Genomic DNA, 15,681 nt, shown 5'->3' with positions numbered 1-15,681 from the left:
TTTTTTTTTTTTTTTTTTTTTTTTTTTTAAATCAGGACAGGAAGAAGATATTGGAAAATCATCAAATTAGTCCTCTTAGCTCCAAATGAAATTAAGAACAAAACTGTTGGTTTCTAATAGGGAACAAACCAAAATCCAAGCATCACTCTCCCGCCCTAGCCCGGCCCACCCCACACACCAACAGGAGAGACAGCTACAGCCCGACGTGGGAGCTGGGCCCACCCAGGCTCTGCGGTGGCCTCTTCGGTCCAGTGGGACGCAGGGCCAGGGTGCCGCGGGCTGTAGTAGGACTCTGCAGGGCTGGAGGGGGTGGGGCTCAGAATCTTCTTGAGGCTCCTCTGTCAGCTCTCACCCGCGTCTTCCCAGCGCCTCTCCCTGGGCCAGGGCTCCCACCAAGAGCGGCCCCTACTCAGTCGTGGGCTGAAGGCTATCCTTCTCTTCTCGGTTCTCTGTCCCACTCTCGTCGTCTTCGATCTCCCCTTCCTCCCCACTGAACTTGTCATGGGCCCATTTGGGGCTGGTGCTAGATTTCCGGAACATGAATCGGCCTCGACCCCGGGGAAAGGCGCCTCGGCCCCGGCCCCGGCTCACCCACTTGTCACTGCCTTCGCCTTCGCGGTCATCGTGCTGAGGGGAAAGACAAGCGTCAGTGCCAGGCGACCAGCGGCCAGGGCGCTCTTCACTGTGCCCACTCAAATGCGCTTTGCCAAAAAAACCCAGAGCCTAGCCTGGCCATCTGCTCCAGGTCGGCCTTCTCCCCCCAGCTCTAATGCCACCGCTCCAGACCCGAGATGGCCACCGGGTGCCTGGGGAACCCTCAGGCAGCGAGTTGGGCATCTGAAGCTAATGTCACCACGCTCGTTTAATTTTCACGCTCTCATCGCCCCGTTGTGCCGGGGTGGCTACTGCTACTTGGCAGCCACCTCCCAGAGGCGGGCTGGGAAAACCAGCCAGGCCCAACTGCCTGCTGCCTGCACAGGCAGTCAGGAGCTGAGGACACACGCTGGGGCTCCGCACCTGCCCACCCTCCCGCCGTGTCTCCCCTCCTAGTTCCTCGAGGAGGCAGAGCGGCAGAGTAAGAGAAACTCCTAACCAACACCTCAGTTTCTGCCCCAATGCACTGAGGAGCTGACAAAAGGTGACGGACGGAGCATTCGAACACCAGAAATCCTGCCAGCTGCTACCCCCATCAGCCCACACTGGCACTGCCAGGGCCTTTGGCCCCAGAGGGCAGTGCAGGTACAGCGCCAGCTTTCTCTGACCCAGGGTGCTTGCTGGTGCGCTCAACGAACCTGGCTGGCAATGCTCTGCCAGGTGGCACAGAGGGGCAGGGCAGGGGGGCTTCGTGTGGCCTGTAACCTGCCCCCACAGCTGTGCCACTCCAGCACCTACACTGGGCCCGGCCAATGGCATTTCCCTTAGAAAGGTCAGAGGGTCCGCTAGAAGCCTCAAGGCAGCTCCCAGCAGCTCCAGAAAAGTTTTGGTGACCACGTGGTCATCCATAAACCACCACTGACAGCCATCCTAGGGGGTGACAAGAGACTCAGCTCCAACTCTGTCACACCTGCCTGGATCTGGGCCTGCGGCCCACACAGCAAGGCCAGATAACCCAGCCTAGCAGTAAGTAGACGATCACCAGCTTCTGTGGCAGTCGCAGTGGCATTTCCTTGTGGCGACAGAGTCCTTTCCTCAGACCCTGAGCTGTCTTTCCTGCCAATCTTGTACTGGGGAGTGACAGAGTGGAAGTGCGACATGGGGGTGGGGGAGGCTGAGTGGAGACTGGGCGGGCAATAAATGGAGCGCACAGACCGAACAGGTAGGGGCAGCACTTCCTGCTTACCCTGGAGCCCAGGAACGTCTCAGATGGCCAACAAACCCCTTCAAGGCCAAGACTGACCCTGGAGACCCATCAGCTAGCACTCCACTGTCCAACAACCAGGAGCCCGACCGGTGCGCCATGCCGGCACACGCGTGCCCTCAGTCCTAGACAGCCCGCCCAAGGGATCCGCTTGTGTGCGAAGGCTCTCTGGCCGTCCCAGCTACCCGCAGCCACATACCAAGTAATACTTCTTGCTTTTGGGTGTGTACTCTGGGTCCCACTCTTCCTCCCGGCTTCTCTTCTGGAAGTCGTTGTTGCTGTTGTTGTTGTTGTTACCGGAGTAGTTGCCTCGGCCCCAGCCTCTCCCTCGGGCTCTGAATTGCTGTGGCAATAACCGGGGAGAAGGAACAAAGAGCCAGTGAGGAAGGGGGCTGGGCGCTCCCTACATGTGTCCACACTTTTCTGGCACAGAAAGGACAGACAGCTGTCCTCCTGTCACATGCTGTCGACTCGTTTCTGGCCATTCCCCTTCTGCTCAACTCAGGGCTAGGGCCTTGACAGAGGCGAAGGAGCCTCCCTGTGGGCAGCAGGAGGGACGGCGAGGGAGGAGGGCTAAGACCAACCGCATGAAGAGCTTTCTGGCTAAGTGGCCAAGAGCAGGAGAATACCCACACCTGGAAGGAGGCCTGGAGAACGCGGGGTGGGGGTCAAGGAGCCTGGGTCTGTAAACTAGATTACTTATGGAGAAGCAACAGAAGCAGCACTCAGAGGGACGTATCAGAGCTGGAGGGGACGGGGCCCAGGGGTGCTGAGGGAGAGCGAGCTTACGAAGGCTCCTCGAGCTCTGCCGCCGCCCCTCTCGCTTGGACCCACGAAGTCCTTGGTCCCCAGCCTCGATTTGTCGAAGCCCGTGGTGCTCTCTTCCCTCTCCTCTGCTTCCTCGGTGTACTCTTCTGCTTTGTAAGAGTGAGATGACTGCGAGGAGGAGGAGGAGGATCTGGACCGGTCTCGTGTTCTCCGGTGCTTCCTGTGATGGGGGAAGAGCCCGGAAATCAATACGCCTCTGGGCGACAGCCCCTGGCTGGGGCCGCGGACACGGACAGGCAGCACTGGTGACTGTGAGGAGTCACCGCCTTGTGAGAGATGGAAGGTGCACAGCCTAAAGACACCCTGCTCGCCCCACCAGGGGCGCTCCCTTCCCAGGCTGGACGCTCATGTTCAGTGACAAGTGTACATGTCCCTGAACCTGATGTCTCTCTGGTCAAATTAAAATACATGAATGAATAAGTAAAACTCAAAGGAGAAAAAAAAAAAGAGTTCTTGAAAACCGTAGAGTAATATACTAACAAAAACAGACAAGTTTCTTTTTTCCTTGCCTGGAACTACCTGAGGAACACGGGCAGGCAGAGAAGAAACCAGCTGCCGCTCCAGCAGCTCAGTGTGTGAAGCCACGTGACGGCAGAGGGAGGAGGCCTGAGCGCTCCAGACAGCTCCAGGCCTGGGCCAGAGGCTCACACGTCTGCTGGCACTTTGCTTACTTTTATTTCGCACAGGGCCTGGCTCCAGGGACTGAATAAGTGATGCATTTAATCATTTTATGCTGCCGTAACAGGCATGCGAGAATTAGCAATATGGTAACTCAGGGTTCTCTCCCCCACTCTACAGGTGGGGGAGTCAGGGAACCGGGTGAGCAGAACCTGGATCCAATCCTAGCTCTAATTATACCACTGCTCCACAGCCACCTCCCACGGAGCTCAAACAGGTTGGATTATTAAACCTAGAACCTGGCGCAACTCCTCCCAGAGTTATTTCCCTTCCTTCCCCTTCATCTGGGGAAAATTACAGGCCAGGACAAACTAGCTTAATTTGGCATGTCACTATCTGTGTACAGAGGTCGGAGCCAGCGCCGCCGTGTGTGTTGGAGGCGGAGCAGGCTACTGCCTGCCCCCAAGGTGGCAGGAAGGCCAGGCTCCCAGAGGCAGGTAGACCCCAGGAGAAGGTGGCCAAGCACCAGCCACCTGTCACTGGACTTCCTTTCCTCACCCTCCTTCAGCAAACCTCTGCCCTGCCCATTTGCAAAAGTATCTATCCATAAAAAGAAGAAATCTAAGTTATCATAGGATTCTTAAAACTCAGATGTGTAACTCTGACCTTACTAAAGACAGTGGTATTTTAAGAGGTTTTTTTTTTTTTTTTTTTTGGGAGAGATTTTCACTGTAGGGCGCGTGCGCTCGCCAGACAGACAGAGAGAGACATAGAGACAGAAAGTGAGAAATCACCCCCCAGGGGGGATGGTCACGCCGCAATCCCTTCTCCTCCATTCTCCTCTCGGGATCTTGGGCACGCACGCACACGCGCCCAGCGTGAATTTTAAGCCACCGGGTCCGGGACACGAACCGCGGTCGACTACGTGGGAATCCAGTGACATAGCCATTACGCTAACTGCTGGTTCCCGTTTTTTTTGTTTTTTTGTTTTTTTTTTTTTTAAAAAAAAGAGACTCAAAAGGCCTCAAATTTGAGTTCCCGAATAGCCTCTCTTTAGTTGTTGCAACCTAGTTAAGACCTTCATCAGTTATGTAAGAGGTCTTGAAAACTGTGGGGCAAACAGGTAGCATGGTGGTTGATGTGCTGGACGCTCCCACCACATGACTGACCACGGTTCGAGTCCCGGATCTGGTGGCTTGCTTTCTCCAGCACCCCCCCAATGTCTCTCTGGTCAAAGTAAAATAAATGAATGAATAAATAAAATCAAAAGAAAAAAAGAGTTCTTGAAAACTATAGCTTGATATACTAACAAAACCAGGCAATTATCTTTCTCTTCTTGCCTAGAACTGCAGAATACTAGGGTTGCAACAAACCTGTTCTGGGTCACAGCAAGTCAGAGGTAGGCATGTGTGCCACAGAGAACCACAGCTGTGCAGCCGCGACCCTGAACGGGGCGAGGGGTTCTGCTCCCTTCCTACCAGCTGCAGGGCTGAGGACTACGGTGACACCATGTCCACTCCCCGCCAGATTATCAGGTTCCTATCTGTGGGCAGCCCTGCACTCTGCCAGGCTTCCTAATGCCTAACTCGGTGGCATGGAAGGCCGAGAGGACACAGACCTGAGCTGTGATGTCAACCAAGACTGTGAGATCTGAGCCCAGTCACTGAGGCTGGCTCCGGAATCTCCCAGAATGGGCACCACACCAGCTGTTCAACTCATCTCAAAGGGTTAGTCTCAGAAACTGGGCATGAAAATGCTTGCCAACTGGAGGCTAGAAACAGCAGCAGAGTGCACCTTCTTACGGGAAGGTATGGGGCTTCAACTGTCACTGCCAACCAGACGGGACTGAGAAGCCACGGAACTTTCAAACATGTAAACAGAAACATCAGGACCTTGGTATGAACGTTGCCCTGCCCAGTTCAACAATGCTACCTTTGTTTGAGGACTATCTGGAACACCTCTCTTAGAACGGTCTGTGAAACTAGTTTAAAAGGCATTTAAGACCAATAACCTTGGTCCTCTCTAGTTCCATTCCATTTCTTTAACCAAGCAGTATTTGAGTAATTTGTATTTGAGTAATGACTTTGAGTAATTTCTAAAATATAACCTCCCCAGGAAAATCTGCAATAAAAAATAATTTTTTTGGGGGGAGAGATTTTTGCTCAAAGGTGTATGCCCTCACCAGAGAGGCAGAGAGACAGAAAGCAAGAAATCATCCCCCAGGGAGATGGCCAATTGCAATCCCTTCTCCTCCATTCTCCTTTTGGGATTGTGAGCATACACACAAGCACACACACGCTGTCCAGTGTGAGTTTTAAGCCACCAGGTCCAGGACTAAACTACAGTCAACTATGTAGAACATGGGAGTCCAGTGATGTAACCATTATGCCACAGCTGGTACCAAAAAAGAACGCTGAAAACAGAACAGGGACCAGCCAGTTCCGTGGTGTTACAGTGATTGGATCCCACCTGGCTGACCAAGCCGCCTGAGTCCCAAACCCGGCAGCTTGAAAAACGGGCTGGACACATGTGTGTGCGTGCCCAAAATCCCAAGAGGAGAATGAAGGAGAAGGACTGTGGCATAGCCAACCCCCTCTGGAGGCGGGGGTACTTATCTCTCTTCTCTGTGTCTCTCTGGCAAGTACACACACCCTGTAGCAGAAACAAAAATATAAAAATAAATCAAACAAAACAACAAATAAAACAGCAACAAAAAAAATTCTCAAATGATTCTTTACACCAGAGTAAGAGATCAGCTTCTCCCAAAAAGCCTTCCTTGGAGAAGGAGCACACCACCTGCTGTGGGCGTTGTTCTGACCGGGCCCCCCGACAGCTGCACAGTGTGAAGAACCTGCACACGCTGCTGGAATTCCCGCCAACGTCCTCCGGAGTGGAGGTCTGGGGGAGCCCACGGGGACGACAGGTCACCTCGAGAGGCTACGTACTTCTGCTTCTTTGATCCTTTGTGAGCTTTCTCAGTTTTCTCAGCTGACCTTTCCCTCGAGTGGCTCGAGTCTCGGGAATCCACTGACTCTCTTGATTTGCCTCGTTTAAGATCTCTCTCCTTATGTTTTTTACGACGTTCAATATCAAGGCGCAGATCGACAGGATCATCTTTGTATTTTCCCTCACCCTGCCGAAAGAGGAGTCAAAATTAAGGTTTTTGAGATTCAGGGATACCAACTCAACTACCCCACAAACTGGTCTCTACCAATGGGGGGCGGGCGGGGGTGGAGGACGGGTGGGAACGTGAGACACCTCATGCAAACCCGGAGGGATACAGCATGTCCCACCGCAGCTACCTCATGAGGACCCTCACAGACCTCACCTCGCCCTCTGAAACGAGGACGGCCTCCTGGAATTCTACGTGCTGATCTCGCCGTGTCCTCTGGCCCAGGAACAACAGTGGCTAGTTTGGGAGCCGAAAGGCCAAAATCCACTCTGAAGGTGATGAGTCACCACTAGGACTGGAAACACTCACCTTCCCACCTACACCAGAGCAGCCACTCACGGCGTCTCTGCTACCTGGAGTTATCTCTGAGTGCTGGGAGATAACAGGCCTACGCTGCCTTATACTGAGCGATCCCACTACAGAGGGACATCAGAACCTTTAACAGCAAACTCATAAAGTGATGACAGAGGGATAGGTTTCTTCAAAAAGACAGAAACAAGAGTACTTTTCTGCTAACTTCCTACAAGTATGAGAAGCGGCCTGCTGCAGACACAGCCTGAGTCTAGCAGCAACAACAGTGCGTGCGGCCCAGCCGGCACGGCAACGGCTTCAGCCACTCTTGCCTGGCACTCGGTGAGGGCAAAGATGCAAGCAGCTTTGGGCACTATACACCAGGTCTGCCTCCTGGAAGCAGACCTGCCCAGGGAAGGAACAAACAGTTCCCCATAGTATTAACTTTTGCCACGTGAACTCAACTTCCTGTTGAAATAACATTTACTTCTAATGAATGGAACTGCTAAGAAGTTGTTTATTATTTTATAACTTCATTCATTTCTGGGAGAGTGGATGAACCTCTGCATCTTCCTCAAAGACAAATGCAGCTGCTGCTGGCTTGGGCAATACAGACAGCCCCCCCTGTGAGCTGGCTTTCTGCGGCACGGAGGACGCGCTGAGATCTCTTCTGAGGTTTCACGTGGCTAGCGCCAAGTGACCAGCACTTGGGGAGAGAGGCGTGGAAGAGAAGAGAGACCATATACGAGTGTCTCTCATCACATTCAAACAGCAAGAACAATTTGTCTGGGAGACTTGAAAGTTAGTTTTTTTAGAAAAGTTTTCAACATCAAAGGAACATCCATTTCTAATTTTAAATTTCAACTGTTTGTGAATAAATGCTAATAAACGCTAAGATTTTAGAAAACGCAGCCTACTTCTTTCACCACTGCACACAAGCTTTAACCCCTGAACGACAGTGTTTCCGTGCACATTACTGTGAATGTAGCTAGGCTGGCAAAGTAATGCTTAGCTTTAAAGTGACAGTAACCAACAGATGACAGGTATGGCACAATGTTAGGAAAACCCGGACCAGCTGTTTAAAACAGGCTACTAAAGTTAAGGTATGAATATCTCACTGTCTTCTGACATGCATGTCTTTCTGAAATCATGGTTGGAAATAGTGCATGTATACAGTTGATTTAATAATACTTACAAGCAGAAAAATATCACAAAAAGTTTCTTCTCTCATCATGGGCACTTGTTCCAAAACTCCTCTCTTTTTTTTCTCAATCTCACCTCAATAGACTTTGGGGTCATTTACCATATTCTAACCACTTCACAAAGGTTGTTGATACATTTAATAAAAATTAACCCTTTGTAGTTCATTTTTAGAATTATGCCCATCCTTAAAAGAAAAACACAAACTTAAGTAGAGAGTAATTTAAACAAACACATTTCTGTCAAGTTCATGCCCAACGCACTCATTTGTTGGATTACGGATTAAAGCAACAGTTCACCTTGTAGCCAGGTTCCCGGGGACTTTTCATCTCATCATGAGCCAAACCATGTTTTCTGAATGTACTGGGGGAAATGTCTATCCTCCTAAAATTGAAAGCACAAACTGTGTAATACTCCATAATACGGTGCTGTAATATTCTAGCATCTAAATAGCAGATTCATAGGCACTCTTTTTTTTTTTTTTTTTAAATTAGAGGCTTTGCCTTAGGGTGTGCGTACTTCCCAGGGAGAGACAGAAAGAGACAAGACAGTGAGAAGGAAAATGAGAAATCACCCCAGAGGAAATAGGCATGCCACAGTCCCTTCCCCATTCTCTTCCCAGGATCCTGTACGTACACGCACACACGCGTGTGAGTTTCAAGCCATTGGGTCTGGGACTCAAATCACGGCTGGTTACGTGGAAGTCCAGCAATGTAACCACTACACCATCTGCTGGCCCCAATAGGCATTCTTTTACGTTTCATAATTCACTAGATAAAGAATGTTTAAATATATCTTCACTTACTCCTACGAGTAAGTGTGCACATGTGCACACAGACACACACACCTTCTCTTAAAGAAGTTAGCTGTGTCCTTCCCTCACAGTACTGCTACAGGCAGGAAGCAGACTCGCCTACAGCCATGCCTATAATCTCACCTACAGCCCTATCCACGCCCTGCTTACTTAAAGGACAGTTTTCCCCTTGACCATACATGAACCCACTACCTGCCCTAAAAGATTAGTCAGGGAAGAAATGACGGCTGGGAATGCTGCGCGTTCTCAGATCTCAAATTCAAGGCTGCTGGACAAATGTGTCCACCTCCTACCTACCGCGACAGGTTCAGGAGCGGACTACTGAAGAATTAAAGGTCAACTTTGTTTCTAGACGAAAGTCCCTTATTTGCTGAACAGATTCCCTTAGCCAAGTAAGATATTCTTTAAATCGGCCGGATTTTTTAATCCTTTGAAATAATCCTACAGGCTTCCCCTCAACTCCCCGAGCAAATCCCTTCCTAAGAACTGATACATGAACCACATGGGTCTTTTAAGGAGCTGGTGTGTCCTCTACCCACAGAGCCCATGGTGATCTCAGGTCAGCACTGGCCACCTCCCCAGAAGACAGGACTGCATTATAAAACGAGCTGTCTCCTTCAGGCCCCAAGCGAGAGGCTGCAGTCCGTGAGGTGTGCCCTCTGCACTGTCCAATACACATGACTACAGCTTAGCTGTCCTAGAGTCTGTTCCCCTTCACTGTGCATGCAAGGTGCATCTGAATTTAACAAGACAAGCATAATATCTAATGGGAAGCCTCTTACTAAAACCTCTGGAAAGACTGAGGTTCTTACCTGTGTATTTCTGGGCTTTTCTTGTTTTTAGCTGCTTCCTGCTCAGTTCCTCTTTTTAAGTACTTAGTAAAGCGTTCATGCAAAGTCATTCCTGAGGACCCAAAGTGATGCTCTGCGGGATTCAAAGAGACATGCATCATGCTATCAAAGGCAGAAATGACACTCAACTCTGCGTGAACCTGCAGCCACCAAGGTGTAACTGAAGTAGTCACATTCACATAACACACTGAAGTGAACAGGACAGCCGGTTTAGTCTCAACCCAGTATCGGGCCTTGGATTTCCACTATGGCTTCCTGTCTCCGCACACGGGTACTAAGAGATACTGGAAACTCTTGAAGCACATCACTGTCTCTTGCTGGAGTTTAAATTTCAGATGGAACAAAACTGGCCCAACCCATATCTACAGCACACCTCCTGGCCATTCCCCAATCTGCCCACCTCCACTGGCACAGCGGATGGTAGAATAATTTGGAGGAGAAATTCACAACACAAATACGCAAGAGATTGCTAAAAAGGTAAAGCCACGGGTGCTGGAAAAGCCATTTTCCATGCCTAAGCTCTCACGCATTTTCAACCTTCGTGCTGAGGATTTCACCTGTTCTCACGATCACAGGTCACCAGCAGTTAAAAATGTTTAGCTCTGTAATTAAGACACAGAAACTTCTCCCTGGAAGGAATCTCCTTCAAGGTAGGCCCCAGCTTCAAAGGCCCTTCAGATAAGATAAACAGTCCCCAGAAGCTCCCTGGAGGAAGTCTGCAAGTGTGGAAAAGGGAGTCTAGAACAGACAGGGCCAAGACTGACCTTTGACATGGTGAACGATGGTCACAATATGCTGAGCGAACAGCTCCGAGGGGCTGCGCTGAGACTGGGCCGACTGTATGTGCTGGAAAATGGAGCGGAACTCCTGTTCCTTTTTGTTGCTATGGACTAGATCCCGACAAAGCTTGCGTTCCTGAGCCAGTAAGCCACTGGGTCTGAAAAAAGAAACACAGAGGCCAATGTAACGAGATAAAAAATTAATTGCCAGAGAGCACATGAGCTTGAGAGAGAGAAAGAAAAGGGGGAAGCCCTCCCCCAAAGTGGTGCAACTGCACCACAAACCCTGCTCTATTTTTCCATCCTGTCAGGATTTTGGTCATCACACACGCACATGCATCAGGTCTGTTTTCTAAACTGTCAGGCCAGGATTTGAATCACAGTCAGCCATATGGGATCCAGCTCACTTAAGTATAGGCAACAGGGCCAGCCCTAAAGTCAGAACACTTAAACCACAAAAATAAAAAATGTTTTGGGGACGGCAAGTGGCATGGTGGCTAAGGTGCCAGAGTCCCACATGGTTGACTATGGTTTGTACCCTGGATCTGGTGGCTTGCTTTCTTACTTCCCCCCTTCTCCCTGTCTCTCTGATAAGCATGTGTGCCCTGTAGCAAACTTTAAAATAATGATAATAGTAATATAGGGCCAGCAGGTGGCGTGGTGGTTAAGGCTGGACTCCCACATGGCTGACCATGTTCAAGTCCTGGACCTGGTGTCTTGCTTTCTCACTTTCCCTCTCTGTCTCTCTGGTCAAATTAAATAATGATGATGATGATAATTAAAAATAAATAATCATTCTTTTGGGGTGTGCGTGCGTGTATGTGTGTGTGTGTGCAAATAAAATTAAATAAATAATTCTTAAAAACACACAGTGCTTTTTTCCCCAGGGTCAATACTCCGTTTTCTTTTCCTACCGAAGTTCTAAGTAACAATGACACACCATTACTACAGAAAGAAGTACCCCAAAATCTCTTTTATCTTTTTTCATGGGAATCTTCAAGTGCGGTAAGTAAAGTGTTAAACCTCAGTGATTCTGTTTCTGGGGCCATTGGTGGTTTTAACACATACACAACAAATGAAAATGTTTGTTTTGTATCTTTAAAATTTGCTATAGGGTATGTGTACTCACCCAGAGAGAAACGAAGAGGTAAAGTGAGAGAGCACCCCCCCCACACCCCAGGGAACAGTCACACTGCAATCCCATCTCTATTATCCTCCTCTTGGGATTCCGGGCACACGTGCACACGCACCAGTGTAATTTTTAAGCCATCAGGTCCAGGACTCGCACTGCACAGATGGCCATGTGGGATCCAGCTGTCCCACCCACCACCGCCACTGGCCAGTCTCAAACGAAAAGGTAGTTTAAAAGACCCACTAGCCTGTCCAGCTAAGGCAGTTCAGCGAGGCGACAAGAGAAAGCTAGAGTGGGACGTGGCTGGAATGCCACTCGAGCAGCGGCTGGGTAGTTTGCACCATGTGAAAAAAAGTCAGCCTGGGCCAAAAGCTGAGGTGGAGTGAGCTGAGATTGGCCTCCCCCCAACTCTAAAACTGTTATTTTTGTTTATATTCAAGATCTGCAAAATAGACTTTAATGACACAGGTAAGAATCAGATATGGATTCTGGGTGGTTTAACAAGGAAAACGCTTTTTTTTTTGGGGGGGGGGAGAGATTTTCACTGTAGGGCGTGTGCGCTCTCCATACAGACAGAGAGAGACATAGAGACAGAAAGCGAGAAATCACCCCCCAGGGGGGATGGTCACGCCGCAATCCCTTCTCCTCCATTCTCCTCTCGGGATCTTGGGCACGCACGCACACACGCCCGGCGTGAGTTTTAAGCCACCGGGTCCGGGACACGAACCACGGTTGACTACGTGGGAGTCCAGCGACATAGCCATTACGCTAACTGCTGGTTCCCAGAAAACGCTTTTTAAACAAATTTTGCCATAGGGCATGTGCACTCATGAGACAGAGAGCGGGAGGGAGAGTGCGCCCCACAGGGCATGGTCTGTGCCCCATGACGCAGACCCTTTTCTGCTCCTCTGCCCCATCAGGACTTCAGACACTCACACATACATGCCCGGTGTGCGTGTGTGTGGATTTTAAAAAAGAATTATTTATTTAATTTATTTATTCATTTATTTTAATTTGACCAGAGAGAGAGAGAGAAGGCAAGTTAGAAAGCAAGCCACCAGGTCCAGGACTCAAACCGTGGTCAGCTATGTGGGAGTGTCCAACGCTTTAACCACCACACTACTTGCTGGTCCCCCCACCCTGCCCCAGTGTGTTTTTTAAGACCCTAGAGCTGGGACCGAAACTGCACAGGTAACTATGTGGGATCCATCTTCCTTAACTACCAGGCCATGGGCAGACCCAGAAAAGACATCTTAAATGCACATGAAAAGAAACAGGATTTCAGGGAGGAGGCTGATGGGGGACCCAGAATCGAGGAAAGCAGGTCCCTAGAGACTCAACAACTCTTCACACTCCAGCAGTACCACCCCCGAAGCAAACCCTCACTGCCACACCTGCCACTGCAGAGGGGGACATGAGGACACGAGCCCTGACACTGGGACAGCAGGGGACATGCAAGAGGGACGTCCACCAGGAGAGGGGTTAAGAGACGTACTCAGGACACTAACGCCCTGAGAAGCAAAAAGGAGGCCATCTCACCGCGCAAGGTCCTCATCGAAGGAGTCCATCCGGACACTGACGTGGGCCTCGCGAGTGATGGAGAAGGAGGACTTCCCTGAGGAAAAGTCTCCTTTGGCTCCCAGCTTGTCACGGCTCTCGGAGGTCTTTCTTGGGGGAGGCGATGAGCTTTTCTCCTGGACCGCTTTGTAAGCAGTCACTCGGAAATTCTTCTCGGGCACAAAGCCCCTGTGCCCGCTCTCGGCTCTCTTGGTCCCTCCCCGGTCCTCCTTTTTGGATCTCTCTGTGAAAGACTCCTCCTCCAGCTCCTCTGCTTTCCTCTGCTTCTCCTTCCCTGGAGGCGCGTACACCAGGCCCTCCCACTTGCCGCATTTCTCCTCCTCCTGGCTCTTGTTTGAGCCCGATATCACTTTAGACATGAATCTGGGTTCATCGCCCATTTCGGACTCCTTCCTCCCCTTTGCCTTGTCCTTCTCCTGGTCATCCGTGTCGTCCTTATGGAAGTCGGTCATCTTCTTCTCAAAGTCATCCCGGAGCTTATACCTTTTGGGAGATTGGCTGCCCCGGAAGGGCTTCTCAGAATCAGTTTTGGGACCAAATAGATCGGATTTCATTTTTGCATCACCCAAACCTGTGTCAGAGAAGTTCCCTTTCTCTTTCATTTTCTCTTTATCGGTACTGGTTTGTTTCTGCTCCTTATCCTTCCCATTCTCTGTCTTCTGATCATCTAGATACCTAGTCACAAAGCACAGGGAGACACACAAGAGGCTCCGTCAGCAGCTGCTCTAAGATGGCGCCATGTGGTCTGTGGGTTTCGATTCTCGGAACGAACTAGACCTATGGATTCCACTTTTACCACAAGAAATTTCACTCGCCACCAGTTTCAACTAATTTCTGAAAAACTGCCATTCATAGATCTATGAACTTGAATTTAGGAGACATGGAGTTGTATCTTACAAAAGCAACTAAAAAAGGAGCAAGACAAGTATTTTTATGATACTAAGAACAAAAACCTACTTACCTGTAATGTGGTCTAGGGGAAAACCAACAAACTAGGGTCTTACCCAACCTTCACTCAGTCACTTAAAATCTGCTTTCAGCAAAGTTAACAGAATATTCAACTTTGGACTGTTTTGCCTTTATACAACTCACATTTGGAAATACTAGTCTCAAAAGAGACTTTGAATTTGCTTCGAGTCACCTAGAAGATCTAAATATGAAATATACTGCGAACACAAATAGAAACAAAACACACGTTAATGGGAGCGAGGGTAACAGGCAAAAATCATCATTCTCTCTTCTTATGGAAAAGCAGAGCTCCTGTTCAAATCTCCTGATTAAATCCACAGTCCTGGCAAGGAGCAAAACTTACACTCTAAAGCAGACTTACAGGGAGGAGGTACAGACTCTGAGCGCCTCATCTGTACCTCGGAGAAAGCCTGATCACAGAAGAGCCACATCAACATGGAGGAGACTCAAGGGGAGCAGGACATCAGAGACTATGCCAGGAAGAGAAAGGAAGGAAGGACACCGTCTGCTGGCAAGTCCCCGCTGACTGCACCCGCTCCCAGAGCGACTTCCCTGGGGGCTTTCTGCCATCCCGATCCATCCAACCACGTAGACACTTACGTTCCAACCCACCACATTCCCGGGGCAGAAAGACGAAAGCACTACCGTGTCTTCTCCTAACACACGGCCCAGCGGCTTCTACCGGGACACACACCCAGCCCGTGGTCTAAAACCAGGCCTTCCTGGACTAAGCTTGGCTTACTCTGCCCAGGCTTCTCAACTGCACGGTGAGGGGCAGCTCTTCACGACGGGCAGATGCAGAACAACACAGTTAGATAGTGGGTCCTACAGGGTCAGAACAGCTCCACTCGTTCTGCCGCTCGTTCTGGCAAAAACCACATTTTTTTGATAACTGACCCACAATCTCTACCGTTCACAAATATCTAACTGGCAGAATCTGAGACAAATTTTAAATGTGAAAACATCAGTGCAGAGTAGTCTAAAGACACTTTATGCTGGGACCTGCAGATGGCATAATGGTTACGTCACTGGACTCCCACATAGTCAACCAAGGTTTGAGTCCTGGACCCAGTGGCTTAAAAGTCACACCGGGCACGTGTGCATGTATGCCCAAAATCGTGAGAGAATAACAGAGAACAGATTGTAGCATGCCCATCCCCCTAGGGGGTGATTTCTCACTTTCTGTCTCTCTGGAGAGTGCACATGCCCTATAGCAAAAATCTCTCTTCAAAAAAGAAAGAAAGAAAGAAACTTTATGCTGCAATACAAATTCAGGAAGGTAAGGTCATGCATTCAACATTTGCTAATGAGAAGTTCAGGAAGTGAGGGTCACCTCATTAGCGCTGCCCAGAGCTCTGACTTAAATCACATTACCATGGAGCGGCCAGCTGGCAAGACACACACCAGGCGGGGAAACCAGGTACTTGCCTCTTTGCATAGGATGCTCCTCCTGAAGCAGCGCCCTCCTCCTTCTGAGACGAGCCATATGTGGAGCCAGTGGCTGGGGGCTCTTACCCACACGGCTCTTTTTGGGTGGACACAAGGACCCAGAACCATGGCCTAAACCTTGGTGTGTCCCAGACTGATACCC

At 49.9% G+C, this 15,681-nt stretch overlaps 1 protein-coding gene across 1 annotated transcript; it reads right to left on the bottom strand.

The window, feature by feature from the left end:
- Window positions 1-13: 13 nt before the first annotated feature.
- THRAP3 (thyroid hormone receptor associated protein 3) lies at window positions 14-15,591 on the bottom strand (the record flags this gene model as incomplete). Its single annotated transcript, XM_006172370.2, is given in 9 exon segments — window positions 14-627; window positions 2,058-2,201; window positions 2,648-2,846; window positions 6,250-6,437; window positions 8,267-8,351; window positions 9,594-9,705; window positions 10,397-10,569; window positions 13,083-13,796; window positions 15,519-15,591. Coding segments are annotated over 9 exon segments (1,910 nt in total), but the record flags the coding sequence as incomplete, so codon positions are not given.
- Between the last annotated feature and the right edge of the window lie 90 nt (window positions 15,592-15,681).

The sequence above is a fragment of the Tupaia chinensis genome, unplaced genomic scaffold (genome assembly GCF_000334495.1).
Source record: "Tupaia chinensis unplaced genomic scaffold, TupChi_1.0 Scaffold000604_1, whole genome shotgun sequence".
NCBI lineage: Eukaryota > Metazoa > Chordata > Mammalia > Scandentia > Tupaiidae > Tupaia > Tupaia belangeri.
The sequence above is the reverse complement of the archived record's forward strand: the minus strand, read 5'-3'. Positions and strand labels throughout refer to the sequence as shown.